This window comes from Eptatretus burgeri, unplaced genomic scaffold (assembly GCF_056783735.1).
Source record: "Eptatretus burgeri isolate ZD-2024b unplaced genomic scaffold, Ebu_testis_v1 Ebu_testis_scaffold_278, whole genome shotgun sequence".
In the NCBI taxonomy this organism is placed as follows: domain Eukaryota; kingdom Metazoa; phylum Chordata; class Myxini; order Myxiniformes; family Myxinidae; genus Eptatretus; species Eptatretus burgeri.
In genome coordinates this window covers 30,001-52,789 of record NW_028222227.1, presented here as the reverse complement: position 1 = coordinate 52,789, position 22,789 = coordinate 30,001, and the positions used below count along the sequence as shown (strand labels likewise).

Below are 22,789 nucleotides of genomic sequence, written 5' to 3'. Positions count from 1 at the left end.
AGGGGAGACAAATAAATATACCTTGGGATAGCCTGGTTATATATATACAAAGCCTGGTGTTGGCTTAGTGGTTAGGGTGGCGGCTTGGGATCCCAGTGTCCCGAGTTCGAATCCCACTCAGCTGCTGAATTAACACCAAGGGTTGACTCAGCCTGTCATCCATCCGAGGTCGGCGAAGTGTGTACCAGTGTACTGGTCCCGGTGTATGCCCCGGTTAGAATAGGTGTACCATATCCCTGTGTTGTAAGAGGCGTCCAGGAAGGGCATCCGACCATAAAACATTGCCTCACAAAAGCCAAACCCCTGCACAGCAGGGAAAAACGGATAAAAAGGGGGTTTATTTTTAGGGGAAAAAAAGGGAATTGCTGAAAATCCCCATTCATTTACATGGGGAAAAGTGAGCTAGAACCAGTATATTCACCCTACTCCCCTTTGTCTCTGAGGTTTATAGTATCCTCTACCAAGATACATACCTTCACCCTTGTAGTATGGGGAAAGGAACATCCCATCCCCTGTAATTATTTTATATTTTCCCAACTCGTGTTTCCTCACAATAACCATCGTATTTATTTATTGGAAAACTTCACGTAGGTGAATTCTGATGGATATAACTTCTCCATTAAAAGAAATCACACGATTATCTTGGTCGGTTATCCTAAAATTTACTCTGTGTATGGTTTTCCTGACACAGGTAGATAAACCAAATTTTTGGGTTCCATATTGAATTTATAACCAATTGGGGTTGATTGTGCGCTGAATGAAAATATTGTATTTTTCTTTTTTCCATCATTATAAGCACCATCAATCAAATCACAGTGAATTAACACCGAATTTATTCCTGAGGATATTTGAATGACATTATCACTGTAAAACGTCCCATTAGTTTCAATCTTTTTGAGGAGAAACCCAATAACTCTCTAAATGAATTATCAATTGTGAAATCAACCTTGTAGTTATTTTTAACTTTAATCGTTGATTTTGAAGTATGTTTTTGAATGTTTATAACAATATTTTTTGGTTCATCACCCTGTTCTTTCATAAGGCGAGCAATTTCGGAAGATATTTGAGAAATCTCATATGCTCCGGGTGAGACTGTTATCGTTTTGTATCCACTTCCGGGATTATAACTAAACTTGTCATTTTTATCAGTTATATTAAATAAGGTATTATAAGTTTCCATGGACAATAAAGATGCCTCATATTCTTTTGTTGTGTCAAGTTGTAGTGGGTATGGGAATGAAGATGTGTGGTCGCTTGTTGTGAAATTGAAACTAAGGATTGTGCTTCTCATCTTATTTAATATGAGATAAAATGTCTTTATATTGAGATTTATTAATTATTTTCATGTTCATCAACTGGTCTAAAATGGCTGATGCTTCATTAAAACAATTGTTATTTCCAGCCTTCTTACTGCCTAACAACAACAACAGTCTATTAACTAATTGCGATGGGTCATTTGGAAGAAAACTAACACCTGAACCAAGGATACTTAAAGCCTGAATAATGTGTTTCTCCTTCTCATTCTTCCTACTTTTACCAGAAAGAATAACCTTATAATTTAGAGTGTTCAGCAGATCAATATATACTCTATCATCATTATTTTCCATATCCAATGGTTTATCAATATACTTTGATTCATCCCTCACAGTTGAACCTTGTCTTCCATCTTTTGTGAGAAGAAACATTAATCTCGGAGTTAGTTTAACAGGGGTTGAGCAGAACCCAAGAACCTTAATTCATCATTAAATATCAATACCTTTTCTTGAACAAGATGAAATATTGCTGGTTGTTCTGTTGGAATGAGTCCTGCTTTGGTTTTTGAATCCGCTGAATATTCATTGTTTTGAACAGCATTCACAATATAATCAGGGGTTGATTAATCTCTTCCAGTTGTTGAAATAATTCTTCATCATGATATTCTAATTCTCCAATATGCTCTAATTCTTCCTCCGTCATTTGACTGAAATCTTTTAACATTTGAAGCTTTCTGGGAGTATATTCTACTGTGGGAACTGTGGAAACATCTTTCATTTTTTCTTGGGAAGTTTTTAAAAGTGGTTTAAAAAGTTTCTCTTGTTTTCTTTCAAATGCTTCTTCGCCCGTTAGTTTCTGTCTGCGTTTCTTCTTTATGTCTTCCTGTTGTTTTACAACTTTTGAAACCAACTCTTGATGTTCCTTAAATCTTCTTGCTCTTTCTTTTGCATCCATTTATTTATTGTAAAATATCATTTAATGAATTGTAAAGATCAACAGGGAAATTTTCCTTTTCTTCATCATTCAAGTAGATGTGTTCAAATAAATCCTTTTCTTTAAATATTTCATCAAATTCTTTATTAACATTAATGCGAGTTGTAATTTCTTCTTCACTAATACTTGCATCTCTGCTTTTCATACGTTTGCGTTGAGTTTCTTCATCAACATCAAAACCGAATGATAAAATCTTCACTCCACTCAGATGTTTAATAATTTGTCTCGTTCCTTCTGAATTAGTTTCTAATATCCCAACACCACCAGATTTTAGTTTCCTTAACTCACTCTTACAATGTGAATATTTTGTTGTACCAAGAGAAACCTCCTCAAACATTTGACCTTCATTCCTCAATCGCATATGTTCCTCCACTGAAATACAGTGATAATCTTCACCTTTTACTTCTCCAGGTCTTATTGCTCTAGTTGTTGTTGATACAATGCGTATCACGGGGTGTTCTTTAAGTAAATTTACAATATTCTCATTTGTACTACACAAGAACCTTGATTTATGAAAGTTTTTCCAGAAGCAGATTTACCCACAAGATTTATAATAATAGTTGTCATTTATATATGTAATTGTTTATAAAACAAAAAATATATCCCTTAATATCTCATCTTGTTTCACAACAATATATTTATATTTTTCAGTCGTGTGCTTCATGTAATCCTCAAATTTCTTTTTACTACATAATGTAGAACAATTATCTCTCCAAAAATTATTGATATCTATTGAATTTAACTTGAATAAAATAAAAGTATTAGCATTGTTTCTGATGGAGCGACGAGGAAGTTGAAAGTACGATTGACTAAGATAAATACAATTACAAGAAGAATGTCTCCCTCTTGTGTAGTAGCTGTCCATTACCGTTTGGTTTCTCTCATTAACACAATCATCAAAGACACCGAGGTTCTTTTTGATTTATCCAAATCTTGGGAGACGGTATATCATCCGTTATTATCACTAAGAATACAAGTTATAGGATTTGATTTCTTTTTACATCTCTGTGTATCACAAAATAGTTGAATTATATCTTCAATGTTATAATCATTTAGGTTTTTTGATGTTTAAATAAACCGATTATATCTTCTTTTTGAAGACCAGCATTAAAACCTTGTGAGAGTAGTTGTACTCTGGTTGAAAACTTCGACTTTGTGAAAATTATTAAATTTTCATAATCTAAAAGTTGGGTGTGAGGAGCATTTTTAAAAGTAAGCAGGTTTTTCCACATCCACTTGAACCAACTATGAGACATCTTAATGAATTTGGGAGATTTTTATGGTTGTTAAATTTTATCTTATTTTCCCAAATGGGTAAAAAATCATTCATTTATATATTTGGAAAACAGGTTATTTAATTTATTATTGGCTTTTTTAGAAACTCTATATTTTATCCTAAGTTCAGGTTTAATTTCAAGATAATCCATTATTTTATTTATACAATATCTTGTGTTGATATTTCCCTGAAAATTACATCCATGAATAATATACAACAACAATCCTTTGAACATTTCTCTTATACGTTCAGTTTCTTCCCTTGTAAGGAAAGGTGTGTTATCACCCTCATACTTTGCATTCATTTCTCTAATCAATCTTGTAAAGTAATTCATTTTTGGTGTAAATCTAAAAGAATTATTTTCCTTTTTATATTTTTTATTATCATTAATTAGAAGATAATCACAGAATATACATTGTTTATAAGCTTTTGACTCTGTGTTTAATCCCGTCTTTCACACGCACGCCAATTCTCAAATTTGTCATATGGAGAATCAGGAAACTCTACCATATTTATAAAGTAAAACTTTAGTTAAACTGAAATTCATCTATACTTTCAATTGTATATTACCATCGATATCGATATACTTTTTCATTATCAGATTCAACGACAACATTTTTTACATTAAAGGTAATTTTAAAATGATCGTTAATTACTATTGAACGAAATGTCATTTCACCTGATATATTAGCATCCTTTATTTCATCAGGATTTACATCTTTAGGGTTGTTGAAAAAAATACAAATTTCTCCTTGCATATTACAGATGGTCTTATCTTTTCTTTCTAAAGCTTCATCCATAAGATTTTTGTTTTTTGATACTTTTTCTTGTTTCATTGCTTTTTCTAGTTTTGAATATATTACTAGAAGGAGAGGAGAAACTTTTGTTAGAGATACTTTAATTGATGTTCTTCCAGGTATACTAAAAGCCCTTCCACTGAAGGAAATTGAAGAACTCATATTATTTACCATAATTTTTTTTATCCAATAGTTGTTATATTTATCTTTGTTCAATTTTACATCCTTGACATATTTCTCAGTATCTTTAACAAATGAAGAGATTGATTGAAACTTGTCTTTTGTGTCTTGAAACATTGTATTTATTAAGTGAAAAAGTTGGAGGATAAAATGGTTTTAAGCACAGATTCACCTGTAAAATAAACGAAATTTTCATCAAGAAAATTTTAGTTTCAACAAAGATTTATTATATAAATATGGTGAATACAACATACTGCGATGTTTGTAATCACGAATATAAACATTATAGAAAACACCTCCGAACCAACAAACACACATTTAATCTGTTTCATAAAATATCTCCTCTTGAGTTGGAAAGAAAACATTGTGATATCTGTTCAAAGGATGTTTTGAAGAGAAGTTATAATAGACATCTTCAATCACAAAAACACAAGAAAAATGAGTTTAAAGTAAAGGGAGACTATTATATTGAAAACACTGATGGGGCATTTAAAGGGCATATAAAAATAAGGATTTTTCAATTTGGAGAACCCGGTCCATCATCAATAGCTGAATCAATTGAAATAGTGAAACCCGATGTTGAAAAATTTATTAAAAGACATTATAAGAAATGAAAACTTTAAAGTTTTATATGGGAGTGAAAATGAATATGAAAAGACAAGATGAAGAACAAACTCCTTATATGAGAACAGATCTTCATTTTATAACATCATTTCAAGATTTTTTGAATAGTGGGGTTTATGAAGAACTATCAAGACAAGAGGAGGATGTTGATAATACAGTGGTAGGAAGTGGATTCAATATTAAAAAAATCATCTTTTTAGATATACACATTCTAAAATCAAACCCTCTTAAAGCTTCTTCTTATATTGAATTACCAAAAGAAATAAAACTAAAGAAGGCAGTTGTTAATATTAAGAATAATGATAATAAATGTTTTCTCTGGTCTGTTCTTGCTCACTTTCATCCACCAAAATGTAATTCAGAAAGAGTAAAACAATATATGAAATATGAGAATACCTTGGACATTAAAGATTTTAAATTCCCAATGCCACTAACAGATATTCCTAAATTTGAGAAAAAGAATAATCTTTCTATTAATGTATATGGATTAACGGATACAAACAAAGTTCAAATATTAAAAATTTCAAACAACTATAAAAATGAAGAAACACACATTGATCTTTTATATTTTAGTGTTGGAAAGAATTCACATTACACATACATCAATAATTTATCAAGATTAATCTCTTCTCAGGTATTCAGAACAGCAAACAAAATATATCCTTGTAGCGATGTCTTAATTCATTTCATACAAAAGAACGATTAGAACAACATTCAAAATATTGTAGTAATCATAAATCAGCTGTAATTACAATGCCAAAACCTGGTGAAAAGATTTCTTTTGAAGATTATAATAAATCTATCATGCACCCATTTGTGATATACGCTGATTTTGAGTGTATCCTTAAAAAGATAAATACTGCTTCTCCTAATCCAAAAGAATCATATACAAATAAATATCATAAACATATTCCTTGTGGTTTCTGTTATTATATCAAATCATCTGTTGGAGAAAAGTATAACAAACTTGAACATTATCGTGGACAAAAAGCTTCACAAGAGCTTGTAAAACGATTAGAAAAGGATTGTATAAGACTCACTAAATTAATGAAAGAAACAAATGAACCGATGAAATTAACCAAAGAAGAAAAATTAGAATTTAGAAAGAACAATATCTGTCATATTTGTGAGGAAATTAAGGAGTCTAAAGTTAGGGATCATTGTCATCTTACTGGTAAATATAGAGGCCCGCTCATTCCTGTTGTAATCTTAATTATAAATTACCTTCTTTTATTCCAGTCTTTCTCCACAATAGCGCCAACTATGATACACATCTATTTATAAATGAACTTTCAAAAACACCAGGGAATATTTCTGCCATAACAAACACAAGTCAAAAGTATATTTCATTTACAAAAATGATATTCACAAAACCTATAACTCGTATTCGGTTTCTTGATTCTTACAAGTTTATGGGAACACCACTAGCCTACCTCGCATCAAATCTAAGCTCCACAGACTCTTTTCCAAATCTTAATTCATTCTTTCCAAAAGAGGAAATTCTCACTAAAGAGGAAATTCAGATTAAAGAGAGAATTCAAAGTAAAGAGGAAACTCTAATTAATGAAGAAATTCTAACTGAAGATGAAATTCTAATTATAAAGAAAATTCGAACAATGAATGAAATTCTAACTAAAGAGGAAATTCTGATTAAATATGAAATTCTGATTAAAGAAGGAATTCTTACGAGAGAGGAAATTCAAACAAGGAATGAAATTCAAAGTAAAGAGAAAATTCTTACAAGGGAATTTATCCTTATGATTATATGGATTCATTTATGAGATTTAAAGAAACACAACTTCCATCAAAGAAAGTTTCTATAATAACCTTTATGAAGAAGAGATAAGTGATAAGGAATATAAACACGCACAAGAAATATGGAAAATATTTAAGATAAAGAACCTTGGAGAATATCATGATTTATATCTAAAAACAGATGTTTTATTGTTAGCTGATGTGTTTGAAGCTTTTAGATCACTCTGTCATAATAAAAATTGTTATGGATTAGACCCTGCCCACTATTTCACAGCTCCTGGTTTAGCTTGGAGTGCAATGTTGAAAATGACAAAACAAGATATAGATTTAATCAGTGATGTTGATATGCTTTTGATGATTGAGAAGTCCAAGAGAGGTGGAATATCACAAGTATGTTCAAAAGATATGCTAAAGCAAATAATAAATATCTTCCAAATTATGATAGTGAAAAACATAGTAATTATTTGATGTATTTTGATGCTAATAATTTGTATGGATGGGCAATGTCTCAATCTCTGCCTTATGGTAAATTAGAGTGGGTGGAAGAAAAGGATTATGAAAAGGCTTTGATGAATATTGTTATTTCTTCTCAAGAGGAATTGAATGACGAAGAAGAAGGTTATTATTTTGAAGTTGATTTGAGGTACCCGAGTGATCTTCATAATAAGCATAAAGATCTTCCTTTTGCATGTGAGAAAGAAACCCCAAAGAAAGAATGGTTAAGTGATTATAATAAAAGTTTTAATATTAAAGGTAAATCAACAGAAAAGTTATTAACAACATTCTATGATAAAGAGGGATATGTTTTGCATCAGAGAAGCTTAAAACAGTTTTTGAGAGAAGGATTGAGAGTAGCTAAAATTCATAGAGTTTTAAAATTTAAACAAAGTCCTTGGGTGAAAAAGTATATTCAATTCAATACAGGTATGAGAGCAAATACAAAAGTAAAATTTGAAGGGGACTTTTATAAATTAATGAATAATGCTGTATTTGGAAAGACTATGGAAAATGTTAGAAACAGGCAAAACATTAGATTCGCAACATCTTGGAAAGAAGCAATTTTTGAGAGAGAAGAGGTTTTTCAGAGAACTTTTCTGCAATTCATATGAAAAAGGAAAGTATTGTAATGGATAAACCAATTTATATTGGAACAGCAGTTCTTGATTTATCAAAGATATTGATGTATGATTATTTGTATAATGACTTAAAGAAAGAGTATGGTGAAAATGTTTCATTGTTGTATATGGACACTGATAGTTTTATCCTAGATATAAAAACTGATGATGTTTATGAAGATATGAAGAAAAATATTGGAGTATATGATACAAGTAATTTCAGCAAGAAGAGTGAGTTATTTTCCAAAAAGAATGAAAAGGTTATTGGTAAGTTTAAGGATGAGTTGGGTGGAAAAGTAATGAGTGAGTTTATTGGATTGAGAGCAAAGGCATATGCTTGTAAGTATGGTGATCAGATTGATAAGAGGTTAAAGGGAATAAAGAAATATGTAATAAAGAAATCAATAACTTTTAGAAATTATTATAATTGTTTGATGAATAAGAAAAGAAGAATATAGGAAAATGAATACAATAAGAAGTTATAAACATAACATATATAGTGAAGAAGTAAATAAAAAGACATTAGGAGCCTTTGATGATAAGAGATTTATTTTAGATAATGGAATAGATTGTGTTCCATATGGATATTGTATGATAGAGTGAATAGAATAGATTGTGTTTTAACGATGGGAAGATGGGTTAGGGTTTTTAAGGGCTACCGCCGCGTTTTTTCGCAATATATAAATGGTTAAACCAAGTATTAATCAAACTAAAGAGTGGAGAAAATCTCAGTCTTGGTATATAAATGGAAAACATAATGAATGTGAAAAATATCAAATAAGTATTATTGAAAAAATAACTAAAACAAAGGTAAATAAAACAAATAAGCGAATCAATTTAAAAACTAGTAAGTTAGAGGATGTAAAGAAAAAAATGAATATCCTTGAATGGACTGAAAACTTTGATGGTTATCAATTGAACAATGAAAAAACAATTTACTATAATCTCAAAATGATATGTGGCTCAGGAGGTGGTCAAACAAGAGCATTAAGAGAAGTTTATCATTTCGTTATGGCACAAAAGGGGTATCTTAAAAAATATAAAGATTCAAATGTTTTGTTTGTCAATATTTTAGATGGGGATTATTGTGCAAAGAAAATTAAACTATTGAAGGAATTTGAGAATGAACAAATCTTTATAGGTTCAATGAGTGAGCTGATCAACCTCCAGGTTAAAAGGGGAGACAAATAAATATACCTTGGGATAGCCTGGTTATATATATACAAAGCCTGGTGTTGGCTTAGTGGTTAGGGTGGCGGCTTGGGATCCCAGTGTCCCGAGTTCGAATCCCGCTCAGCTGCTGAATTAACACCAGGGGTTGACTCAGCCTGTCATCCATCTGAGGTCGGCGAAATGAGTACCAATATACTGGGCCGGTGTATACCCCGGTTAGAATAGGTGTACCATATCCCTGTGTTGTAAGAGGCGTCCAGGAAGGGCATCCGGCCATAAAACATTGCCTCACAAAAAGCCAAACCCCTGCACAGCAGGGAAAAACAGATAAAAAGGGGGTTTATTTTTAGGGAAAAAAAAAGGGAATCGCTGAAAATCCCCCATTCATTTACATGGGGAAAAGTGAGCTCGAACCAGTATATTCACCCTACTGACGTCATAATGTCTCAAGCTTGACATATCTAGAAAGCACTCATCGAGGTGTTCAATTTGAGGTACTACACGATATGGTTCCTAAAACTTGAAAATTTGACCTTGGGGTCAAATATGTTTGACCTCAGGCGCTAACCATGAAGGTCAAGGCCAATCGCCACCAAAAACTAATCAGCTGAGCGCCAGACCATATACTACATTCCCATAAAGTTTGGAGACGATTCCATTAAAATTACTCAAAAAATAAGGGTTTCGTCGACTCCCTTGATTTGCGACAAAGTGACCTTGACCTTTGACCTTCAAAATTTTATGTGCTGAAAGGGACCGCTATAGGCCTCTGATATGCGAAGTTACAAAAATTTCCAATGATAACTGTGCTCTGCAGAATTTTTTATACGTGATTACAGACAAACAAAAAAAATAAAAATAAAAAAAACATACAAGCTGACTTACATATCTTGCAAAAACTTCGTTTTGGCAAGATAATAAATAAATATAACAGCAGCAAAACAATAAAACCAGATTGATGAAGAAACCATCAGGTAAAACAGCACATGAGGAAAGTATTTATGGCTCTTTTGTTGAGATGAAACACGAGATCAGTGAATTAACAATCACAGCAGCAAATGATGAAACGATGCACCACAAAGTATGATCAATTTAATGGTTTTAAACACTAATAAGAGATGGCCCATGAGGATTGGGTGGTGGGGAGTGGTCAATTTCAATAAGGGTGAATCTCATGAAGGTTTAAAGTCTGCAGGTGTGTGTGTGTGTGTGTGTGTGTGTGTGTGTGTGTGTGTGTGTGTGTGTGTGTGTGTGTGTGTGTGTGTGTGTGTGTGTGTGTGTGTGTGTGTGTGTGTGTGTGTGTGTGTGTGTGTGTGCGTGCGCACGTGCATGAGTTCTGTTGTGATATCCTGTGGACGCTTTCAAACCCCATTTTATTTGTCTGGTTTTCATTGTAAAAATCACAACCCATGGATTCATTTGACAGGTTGTGATTTTAACAAAGACATGGCAATCTGTATTGTCCTGTTTTTCCTCATTATTCCAGGGAACTCCATAAAACGATGACATATTTACAAAGGGCAATTTAACAGGTTTAACGTGTCTAAATATAATCTTGTAGAAATCAAATATGAACAAGAAATATAACTGAGAGTTTGAGGAGGTATTTGTGATGAACAGCAAGTTCAATGTTGACCATCGTTTTGCCTTTATACTTCCTCCAAAGGATCGAAGTGCTGTTTACTATTCGACAACATGAGTCCTCGTCAATTCATTTCAGCCTCATGAGAGTTTGTGATTTTCGTGGAAAGAATCAAATCTTCAAAATTCCCTTTCGAAAATAATCCCACATATTTAATCTGGATTCTGGGCCATGACATTCCACAATTGTGTCTGGAAACTTGAGAATTATGCGATCTTCAAAATTTTCATTGAGAAAGTCAAGGACAGGGCGCACAGTCTGGGGATATACACCAATCCATATGGACCCTTCCTCGTGTGTCACTGTTCAAGTCCATATTCCCACAATGACGTAAGAAGTCATTTGAAGCATGGCATGACGTCGGGCAGAATCAGCTATTCCTTCGATGGGCGAAGTTGTCCGATTATACAATTCTTTGTTTCATTTTTCAAACATCTCCCTTCACCTCCATCTCATTACATGTAATTTCCCCATAATGATGATGGAAAGCTCACAAGTGATGATCCAAGCAAGCTGTTTGTCAGTGTACCTCAAAGACGATTTGGAACCCGAGATGAGAAGGGCCTGTGAGAGGCCTGTAGTTTGGGAACAGACATGTTTAATGAAGTCAAGCGTTTGGGATTTGTAACATGTCTCAGGTTGAACAGGAAATTAAATTTGACAATCACCCTCGAGCCAGACAACCCCAAAATCATTTCCTTTACCTTCACCAAACTGCTTCCCGCAAATCTCAAAAACAAATCTCTTTTTCTTAACCACAATTTTGAAATTCAGGATTCTATAAGAATGAGGTGTTTATAGGAACAATATGTGTAAAAATTGTATATTTGTTGATTCATTGAGGGATGTTTCGATACATGTTTTGCTTGTATCACACCGAATATAAATACAATATTAAAATCTCTTGTAACATTTCATCTTTTTACAATTACATTTTCATCATTCTTACTTTCCCTTCCTGTTCTGTTTTGATAAAGTGTCCAACTTCCCCGGTCTCTTCAATCTCATTCTCCCCTTCAGGGCTTCAAGGCAGCTGTTTATCACCATCTCAGATCAACCCCCATTAACCTCCTCCCTCCAAACCAATCTCTTTCTATTCCAATTTTTCCTTCCTGAGAGTTTGTGGTTGTGTCCATCTTGCTCACCCTCTGTGTCCTCTCCAAGACATCATTCTTCCCTTCATCCCTTATTTTACCAAGTCTCCCTCCATTTCATCCCTCGGCCCTGCTGTTCGTGTGTTTCCCCCTCCCTTCCTTCTGTTATGACCTGACCCATGAAATGTTTTCGCTCCACCACGAGCCTCGAAACTCTCTACAAAAAAATGCTTTGAAATTTTGCTTCAAAATGAAAAAAAAAATACCCACCACCACCACGACTACTACGACGATGACTACTACTACTACAGCTCCAATTATAATTGGATAATAATTATTATAATTACCCCATTTTTGTGGAATCAGCTGGGGAATGTTTTAAAAGTCCTCCAACTGACTGACAATGCCTGACATTTAAATTTCGGTGAGTTGTGCAGGAATTTTGAAATTGTTCAGGGTGCTGGAGATGACTTGTCCATTATTCATCAAAGACAATGTGGAATCTTTAGCATCAACAACTAATTGTAGTGGATGGGATGCCCAGTTTAACATCAAGGGAGGGACAGTGCACTCATTGATGAATCACTCTGCTTGTGAAACACAAGGATGATAGTTTATCTCAGGGTCGAGATCAGGGGCTAAACAGCTTGGAGGAAGTGTGTATACTTCTGGAGTATCCACCCAACCCTTGCTTCGAATTTAAAGATGCATATAGAAATTTGACTGACTGCAAACTGATTAATAATAGCCCTTGTCTCCGGTTCAAAGTGACACAAAACCACTTGACCACCCTTCTCCATGTCCTCCTGTCAGTTGACCATTCTTCTTCCAATTCCACGACTCCTAAATCTCTCGCCACCACATCCTTCCATCCGGTTACATCCCTCCTCTTCTTCTTCCTGGCAGTTCCGTCACCATGACTCGCCTCACCGCGTCCTCACTCTCTCCTCACCAGATGACCAAACCACTTTAATTAATGATGACTAACCAGTAACCACCTAACCCCCTCCCATAATTAGTGATAAAAGATTTCGAGTTTTGTGTCTCAGCTCCACACAAAATTGTACAAGATTCCAAGCTTCGTGGGATTTCCTTAACCCGACGAACGCCTTCTGGGATGCTGTTAATTTTATTTCGTTTCATGATTTTGTCTCTATTTGTGGGATCATATTTCAACAGGTTCAGGGTACATTCCCATGGGTGGGAATTGCAGCCTCCAACGAGCGGACATTTTTCTTATTTTCTGTGAATTTTCATTCATACAGAAACTGATGAAGGAGAAAAAATGAGGATGAGCTCAGATGCTCTCTCATACATGTCGTTATATAGATGTTATTTGTGTGGTTAACGATTATGATTTTGATAGGTTTCTTCACAAGGTTTATCCAGATCGCCTGATTACAAACAGTCGTGGTAATGATTGTACAGTTGCTGCATATCTGGATGTGTTGGTTAGAGTTGGACAGAATGGTTTTGGTACAAGTGTATATCATAAAGTTGATAATTTCTGTTTCCGTGTCGTCTTGTACACCTTTCCAGGTGTCAATGTACCAATTAAAATGTGTTACAATGTCTTTTCATCTCAGCGACTTGGTTTTTAAAGAATTTGTTCAGTAAAGGATAATTTTGTGGAACGTGCTGAGAAGGTTTTTCCATCATGTTAAACAAAGGATATTTGTCTGATTGTTTGATCAGGTCTTGTGAGAATGGCTTTGGACTCCATCATCACCTTTTAAGTGTCGTTCGTTTTCATGGAAACAAGTTCCTATTGCATTTGATGTTATCATAATTAATTCATTATTTTAGTGAGGTAAATTCTTCAATTAATATAATTAATTGTGTATGTGTGTGTTTGTGTGTGTGTGTGTGTGTGTGTGTGTGTGTGTGTGTGTGTGTGTGTGTGTGTGTGTGTGTGTGTGTGTGTGTGTGTGTGTGTGTGTGTGTGTGTGTGTGTGTGTGTGCGTGTGTATATATAAAGTGTTAAAGAATAAAGGTGTTATATTTAGATTTCAATAAATACAACCAATAAATATTATTTATAAACTACGTTATACATATGCATTAAAATCATTCATAATAGTTTGAATACTTGGTTGAGATTATGTGTTTATGGTTCGATGGAGGTGCTGTGTTATGGATATGTCCACAAGGTAAAGTGTTTATCGCTTAATATTATCATATGAAGTGATGTGTGATTGAAGTTATTCATTCGCAGTAATACTTTAAATAAAACTAATCATGAAACAAGAAGAAGACGTTGTGCAGAGCACGATACTTGCAAAATCCATAAAACAAGTTTGACCTAAAAAAAAGTAATTGATGGTTGGAATCAATGACCAAATATGGAACTCCTCTTCAAATTTCAAGTCAATCGGATGAAAATTGACAATTTCAGAAATCCGGCCTATATTGTCCTTTTGTCCGATGTTGACCTCAAAAATAATTGGCTCGTTGAATTCCGTGACCGGAAATATAAATCATCTTCAAATTTAAGTCAATCGGATAAAAATTGAGGATTTTAGAAATCTCACCTAAGTTGTTGACCTTTGGCCTATGTTCACCCTTTGACCTCAAAGCAATCGGGTTCTTGTTTATGACAGCTCTCCCATGTGGCGAAGTTTTGTTAAGATCGGTTTGAAATTGTGACCTGTGGGCAATAAACAGACAAACAAACAGACAAACAGACAGAATAACAAAATTGACTGACCAATATACATGAAAAATCTTCGATTTTGCAAGTAATAAGTTTGAATCAGGACATTGCATTTCTGTGTTTACTTACTGTCTGGACACAACTTTGAGGTGGACCTGTGACCGGGGTTGTGGACCCGCCGATCGGAAAGGTGCTGGGCTGAAAGGATCGAAACCTCGATGATAAACGGTGCCCAGGTGATGATTCGGGCAGTTGGGAAATCAGTCAATTTGATAATTTAAGGTTATATCTTCCAATTAAATAGCTTTTGTAAGTACCGCACTTACCAGAACATAATATATCTGTGCTTGTGTGTTTATATGTGTTTGTATGTATATGTATGTGTGTGTGGATGTGTAGGGTGTGTGTGTGTGTGTGTGTGTGTGTGTGTGTGTGTGTGTGTGTGTGTGTGTGTGTGTGTGTGCGTGTGTGTGTGAGAGAGAGAGAGAGAGAGAGAGAGAGAGAGAGAGAGAGAGAGAGAGAGAGAGAGAGAGAGAGAGAGAGAGAGAGAGAGAGAGAGAGAGAGAGAGAGAGAGAGAGAGAGAGAGAGAGAGAGAGAGAGAGAGAGAGAGAGAGAGAGAGAGAGAGAGAGAGAGAGAGAGAGAGAGAGAGAGAGAGAGAGAGAGAGAGAGAGAGAGAGAGAGAGAGAGAGAGAGAGAGAGAGAGAGAGAGAGAGAGAGAGAGAGAGACAGTGAGTGAGTCTGCACACAACAACAACCATTCCTTTCATGCCGTGAGGCACATGAGGCTGTCGAGGCAGTTTCCTTTGGCTGAGGGGTCGCCACTCCGAGGCATGTTACTTGAATGGCTTATTACCCCCAATAAGTTTGCACTCATTTTCCGACCTCAGAAGGATGACAGGCTGACTATATCAACACATATGATATGATAGTTGTGAAACCAACAATCAAACTCACCGGTGCCCCCTTGTCTCCAGGAGGTCCTGCAGGCCCCGCTGTTTCCGGTCGACCTCGAAGGCCAATTATTCCCACAGGACCGGCTGGGCCTCTCTCGCCCGGTGAGCCCTGATGACGGAAGATCAACGGTTAAAATAATTTGTGGAATATGGACATCACATGATTAACTCGGTTTCCTTTGTAACAAAAAAATTCCAAAGAAGCCATGCCATGAATCCAAACTCTCGAGCTAAATAAACATTTATGACAATGACAACAAACCCACTGTACTTACCAAACATGCCACAATGACTTTGTTTAGTCAGCCCCAGGTGGAGCCACCATTAAATGACATTTTCAAATTGCAAGCAAAATCAACAAATGGAAGAGGAGAATGTGAAGATAAATAAAAACAAACAATTTCCATTGAGGATCTGAAAGAAGCAAAGAGCGGCCTGCTGTTCACAACGAGGGATGACAGTCAGTTTAGTGGGTATGTGTTTGGGATGAATGGGGAAAAGGCAACACAACACAACAACTCTCGGTTTAAAAAAAAAAGTTCATCCGAATCCTTACAAAAAAAAAAAAAAAAGCAACTTCAAACTATAGGATTGAAAAATCCATGAACACGACTGTCGGACAGGGAGCGGTTTCATTATGACAAAGAGTAATGGCTTTGAGTTTGGAGTTCAAACTTTTACCAAACTTCATGAAGAACACGTACACACTGCATTGAGTGCACTTTTCACATAAATACCAAGGATATACTACACATGTACCTACAAACACCTTCTGCACACCAGACGTGGGCGCACAAAGAATGCGTGCATCATACGTGGGAAACCCACATACACACCAAGTGTCTACTCAAGAAACTTCGGAATATATTTACAAACTACGTTTGGTATACTGTATAACGTCGATAAAACACAATGGAGTGACATGTCAACAAACTGTTTACAAGGAATGTGTTCACAGTGTTGGTGCTTACAGCTAGACCTGGTGCACCTGGAGGACCCTGGTCACCTTTCAGCCCCGGAATACCCTAAATTGGGAGAGAAGGAATTGACAAACCGACAATCCCTGCACCGTTTCATAACAAGATAAATAAACATACCAAGAGGCGAGAGTCATGAAACCGCGAAGACTGCTCAGGCCTCATCATGTGAAGAACTCGTTACATCTCGAATGGAGATTGTTTAAAATTCCTCGAGACAACAAAACAAACTCCTTTGATGGACAAGTCTCATCAGTGTGTGAAAAAGATCCCTCAAAATGAATTTCACATCGATGTGTCTTCTCTTCTGGCTTTGCTTCGTGGGCGAAGATCAAGAAGGATGGGATCCACGTCGGCTGCAGGCTCGCTGGTGGCTGGTGAGTCCGATACGGGACAGACAAATCCGACCACAGCGGCTGCAGACAAAGGTTTGGTCAGGAATGGTTGCCGAGGCATCCCGGTTCTTTCTCCTTCTTCTTATCTCTTCAAGGCTGGCTCTGCGGCAGCACTCGAAGGAGGAGACTGCCTGGCAGACTGAGCGTCTCCATTCATCTTGATCGGCAGCGAGGGTTGACCACTGGCGGTGGTCAATTTGGCAGACGCTGAGGGACTTCTTCAGGGAGTCTTTGCAGCGTTTCTTTGGAGCGCCTACGTCACGGTGGCCAGAGGGCAGCTCTCCATACAGCACGACCTTGGGCAGGCGGTGATCCTCCATTCTGGAAACGCGCCCTGCCCAGCATTGCTGAGTTTTCAGCAACATGACCTCCATGCTATAAACCTCCGCTCGTTCAAGAACTACAATGTTGGTGACGAAGTCACTCCAGTGAATGTTGAGGATGGAGCGAAGACAGCGCTGGTGGAAACGCTCGAGGAGTCGTAGGTGACGACGGTAGGTAACCCATGACTCGGCACCGTACAGGAGTGTGGTCAGTCCGGATTACATGGTACACGTTGATCTTTGTGCCCTTCTTCAGATGCCGATTGTTCCACACTCGCTTGTCGAGTCTTCCAAATGCACTGCTTGCTTTCGCCAGTCTGTTGTCGATTTCCTTGTCGATCTTGGCATCTGAAGATATGGTGCACCCCAGGTAGCAGAACTGGTGGACTGTCTTCAGCTCCGACTGGCCAATGGAGATGTGAGGAGGGTGGTACTCTTCCTGGAGTGAGGGTTGATGCAAGACTTGTGTGTTCTTCAGGCTGACTTCAAGTCCGAAGAGCTGCGCAGCCTCTGCGAAGCAGGATGTTAAACGCTGCAGGGCTGTCTCAGTGTGAGCAACAAGGGCAGCATCATCGGTAAACAAAAGCTCTCGGATCAGTTGCTCCATGGTCTTCGTGTGGGTCTGAAGTCGCCTCAGGTTGAACAAGCTGCCGTCAGTGTGATATCGGATGTAGACGCCGTCTTCATCATCAAGATCTTCTGTGGCCTGCTGCTGAAGAAGATGGAGAAAAGGGTAGGTGCAAGAACACAGCCCTGCTTGACACCGTTGATGATAGGGAAAGGCTCTAAAAGGTCGTTGCTGTCTCTGAGTGATATGTCACACTCCTTTGTGAACGTTGGTGAAGTCAGAGAGCGTGCGGGGGTGGGAGGGGCGGACTCTTTACAGTGCGGCTTGGTGACGTCAGAGAGCGCGCGGAGGGGGGCTGTGAGGGTGAGTGCGGGGCGGGGCTGCTCGGGAAAGAGGAAGGTGGTGGTAGACCGGTGGATCATACACAACGCTATATGTCATAGTCCGGTTGCTTAGCGCCAATTTTTGCAAGATCATGACAAACTGGATTAAAGCGCCACATTTTGCACACTTACTATACAGGTCCCATAGGAACATTCTAGAGGGGGGTGCCCGGTCTGGGGTGCCGAGGTCAGAGGTCAAAGGTCACATGTTGTAATACTGTATTAATACCACATATAACATAGGTTTTTGTTAATCTGGAAGGTTTTCACATTGCTGCAGTAGTGCAGCAGTTGTTAAATGTAGGATGAGAATCAGTCAAGCATGTTTTTATTCTTGTTACGTTCCCACGCCCCCAATAAATGTCACTTTTCTCTCCAAAATGGTCAAATTTTCCCCAAAGGTCAATGTTTTTTGCCATGAGGCCAAATTTGCCCCGAGTAGATCCGATCGCAGGTTTATAATTGAGGAGGAATTAACAAGTTTGCCTCACCCTGGCTTTTTATTTTTCCACTCTGTCTGTAATTGCTTAAACATAATATATGTGCTTGTCTTGGTCTCTTTTCAGGAAGACGAATATCGATCCCAAGCAGAATGGATTGGGAAAAGTGCATAATATGTGGTTTGAAAGATGGTGATTTAAAGTGTCCTGCTGAAAGGTCAGATGGAGAAGGACCAGCTTCATATGATGATTTCCTGCAGAATGTGGAGGGATTTTATGAACTCCAAGCACTTCCAGTTGAGTTAGCCTACAGCGGATGTGACACTGCTGCTGAACTTCTTGAAAATTGTGCAAAATGGCATAAAGCATGTAAACTGAAGTTTGCTTGCTCAAAGCTTGAAAGAGCAAGAGATAGACAAAAGCGAAAAAGTACTGAACAGGATGAAAGAAAGTCTAAACGCCAAACAAATGAGTCATCTTCAACTATGAAAGACTGCATCTTCTGGAGAAAAACTCAAGGCAAGTTGCACAACTGTTCTACTTTAGGACTGGAAATGACACTCAGAGATATGGCCACAGCATTGAAAGACAAAGACTTGCGAGCAAGAATTGCAGGAGGTGATTTAGTAGCTATTGAAGCTAAGTATCACAATAAATGTCTAACAGCTTTCAAGAATCGCTATAAAAGTATGGAAAGAGAAAAGCAGGAAGACAATACCACATCCACTATTGATCAGAAAATGATGCAGGTCCGAGTGTTTGCAGAGCTGGTTTCTAATATAGAAAGCAGAATTGAAGACGGAACTCGCATATTCAAACTTTCCGAGATCCATACATTGTTCATGTAACTCACTTGACAAGGACGAGGCATGCCCATCAGATCAGCGCACTTTCCCTTGCCAAACTGCAGCAGGATGCATGCCTCGAGAAGCTCGGTCCTCATGATGAAGCAGCCTTCAATGACTGGAAGAAAGAAATGTGTGCAAAGAATCCCACCTTTGAGTACTGGGACATAATTCTGCGATTAGAAATCCTGGTCCTCATCTTTGTTCGTTCTCATGGTGAGAGAAACTTTCTCACTCTTCATTGCTGTACTTGAGACATTGACCCCTGGCTCTTTGCCTTGGACCACCCAAATTACGCTCGCTGGATTCCTGTGTATATCAGGGACATGAAATCCCTATAGTACAGCTGATAATCTCTCATATCATAAGAATTGTGCAAATTATGACGAAAGCATGAAATTTCTACCAGTGTTAGTACATGCCATTAGCTTCATTTTCAGATCGGGAGGTAAGGCAGATTTGACCTCTGAGGACCGTGAGAGGTCAATGACCTCAATGTATCAAAATATTGATGTTTGGTGTCATTGGTTAATGGTAAACATGTTTATCATGTACAAACCAGGCATTTGTGTTCCAATAAAAATGTCTACATATTCCACACAGTGTTGGTAGTTTTTTTCAGATGTCGAGCTTTGACCTCTGAGGACAGTGAGAGGTCAATTACCTCAACATTTCAAATATTGATGCCAATGAATGAAATATTGATGACAAACACCAAGATGTCCTGGCAGAATTCAAGTCTGGGAAGTTTGTGGTACACAAGACCAGCAACAAGTTCTCTGCCATGGCAATTGACCAATGTCATGAACAGAACAACGCTGTGGTCAAAGGGTCTGGTGGAGCTATTGGACTGGCAGGAAACCCTGGGGCACTCAGACGCTGGATGGTGGCAGGGCCAGAAATAGCCAGGATCACTGCAGAGTTTGAAGAGCAGGCGACAAGAGGACATGGCGGTGCTCACGACACTGGGCATCTTCACAATGACCAGAAACCTGGAGTGCAAGCAGCCTTTATGAAGGATGTCAGAGCACTCATAGCAGTGTTTGAAGAGATGGGGAATCCCTTCCTCGAGAACACTCAAGATCTACTGGTCCTTGACACGAGAGACATCATGGACACCCCCAGTGGCAGAAATGGTGAGGAAGATTGAGTCCCTTGGTGAGGAGCAGTACACAAAGTTTGTTGAAGAAAGACTGGAACTATGCACGAAGCCAGTTACAGAAACACTGCCCAAGAACAAGTTGCCACTCTTCAGTCGGCCACAGACCAAGACACAGTTAAAGCAGCAGATCCAACTCGCCGCAGTGAAGAGTAACTGTAGTCTCTTCTCGAGGCTGTATATTGCCTGCCAATCACGTGATGGGGATCTGCACCAGTTCTTCTGCCACGAGAACCAGGCAGCCCCACCAGCATTATCAACAGGATGAAAACTGCGCCTTGGAGTCAAAGCAGATCAACTACACTGCCTGAAATCAAACCAACCCAAAACCACAAGCGCACCTGGGGTTGATGCCACAATCCTTGACGGAGCAGCTATTGTTCAAATGCTCAATCCTGTAAGACCTTTCAAGACCTCAATCCTGTAAAGGCAAAGACCTTTGAAGTGTATGTGAACACAGTCTTTGCACCTTACATCTCCACTCAACTCGAAAAGGTCAACAGACTCGACCTCATCTGGGATGTATATCTACCTGACAGCCTAAAAGGCACGACCAGACAGAAGAGGGGCAAGGGCGTCAGGAAGAGAGTGGCTCCCTCTATCGTCGTGCCTCATAACTGGAAGGACTTCCTTTGTGTGGATCAAAACAAGACTGAGCTCTTTGGTTTCCTGTCACGAGAGGCCATTCGTCTTCCAATAGCAGATGGCAAGGAAATATATGCAACATGTGGAACTGAGGTCCTGTGCTCTCCTGCCGAGTCCGACTTGACCAGCCTCGTCCCATGTTCACACGAGGAGGCGGACACTCGCCTGCTTCTACATGCGGCAGATGCTGTGCAGAAGGGGATCAGGAAGGTGGCCATATGCACTGTGGATACTGATGTCGTGGTGCTGGCTGTGGCTTCATTCAACAACATCAATCCTGACGAGCTGTGGATAGCTCTTGGTGCTGGATCCAGCTTCTGGTGCATAGCTGTTCACCAACTGGCTGCCACCATGAACCCAAGACAATGTGCTACTCTCCCCATCTTCCATGCCCTCACAGGGTGCGACACTGTGTCTTCTTTCGCTGGCAGAGGGAAGAAGACTGCCTGGGAGATTTGGAAAGTGTTCCCACAGGTGACTGATGCCTTTGAAGAACTCTTCGGCATGCCAAGTGATGTCAGTGAGGAGTCAATGTCACTGCTGGAGCGCTTCGTTGTGCTGATGTATGACCGCACCAGGGACACCATGGAAGGGAACGATGCGAGGAAACAGCTCTTCGCACACAAGTCTAGGGCTCTAGAAAACATTCCCCCAACGCAGGCAGCACTCCAGCAGCACATCAAGCGTGCATCACTCCAGGGCAACTGCTGGAACCAAACTCTGGTTCTGAATCCAGAGTTACCAATCCCATCTGACTGGGGCTGGACAAAGGAGGCCTCTGGGTGGCAGCCTCTTTGGACGACACTGCCAGAGGCATCAAAATCTTGCCACGAACTGATCCACGGCGACTGCAAGAAGGGATGTATCGGCCGCTGCAAGTGCACCAAGGCTGCACTCAAGTGCACTGCATTATGTGCATGTTCGGGAGACTGTTCGGTGCAATCAGACACCTTTATATTTATGCGTCGAAATGGATAATGTGTGTGTAGTACATGTACCGGTATGTACTATACATGTGTCTGAGTTAACTGACCTCACTGTACTTTAACCTTATAGACTATGTTCAGTGCACATTGAAAATTAAGGTTGCACAGATGATCTTACAACACGATTTCATGCAAGCTGTTCTGGACACCACAATAACCGAAATGTGTATTTCAATAAATTTGTTTTCTGAGGTCACTGACCTCATTTAAAGCACTTGTTCAGTCATGGTTACATCCTGTGATTATGAATAAAGGCTCTCCAAAAGATAAAGGGACCAACACATGGCAACATACCTTTTTAATGATTCCCAAAACAGAAAAACTGCACCAGAATCGTGAAAAAAAATGACAGTTTCAATGTAATTGAGGTCATTGACCTCTCACTATCCTCAGAGGTCAAATCTGACTTAATCCCGATCTGAAAATGAATCTTATGGTGTGTACTAACACTGATAAAAATTTCATGCTTTCGTCATAATTTGCACAATTGTCATGATTATCTGCTGCACTACTTCACCACTATCAGAGATGACCGACAGAAGTTCTGGGTCTTCCCC

The 22,789-nt window shown here is 38.3% G+C and overlaps 1 protein-coding gene across 9 annotated transcripts in view; it reads right to left on the bottom strand.

Moving 5' to 3' along the window:
* Positions 1 to 5,848: 5,848 nt before the first annotated feature.
* Positions 5,849 to 22,789, bottom strand: part of LOC147007350 (uncharacterized) — a 40,735-nt gene continuing 23,794 nt past the window's right edge. For 3 of the 9 annotated variants that reach the window (XR_015054243.1, XM_085867286.1, XM_085867287.1), the window contains 2 exons: positions 15,513 to 15,620; positions 11,462 to 14,550 (listed from right to left, as the gene is read on the bottom strand). Coding sequence is in view for 2 of the 9 variants with exons in the window: in XM_085867286.1 (XP_085723412.1) it covers positions 14,527 to 14,550; positions 15,513 to 15,620 (132 nt within the window). In the remaining 7 variants the exon portion in view is untranslated. Of the gene's footprint in view, positions 6,068 to 10,290; positions 11,385 to 11,461; positions 14,551 to 15,512; positions 15,621 to 22,789 lie in introns of those variants that run through there. The other 6 variants (XR_015054240.1, XR_015054237.1, XR_015054241.1 and 3 more) reach the window with 4 other exon arrangements.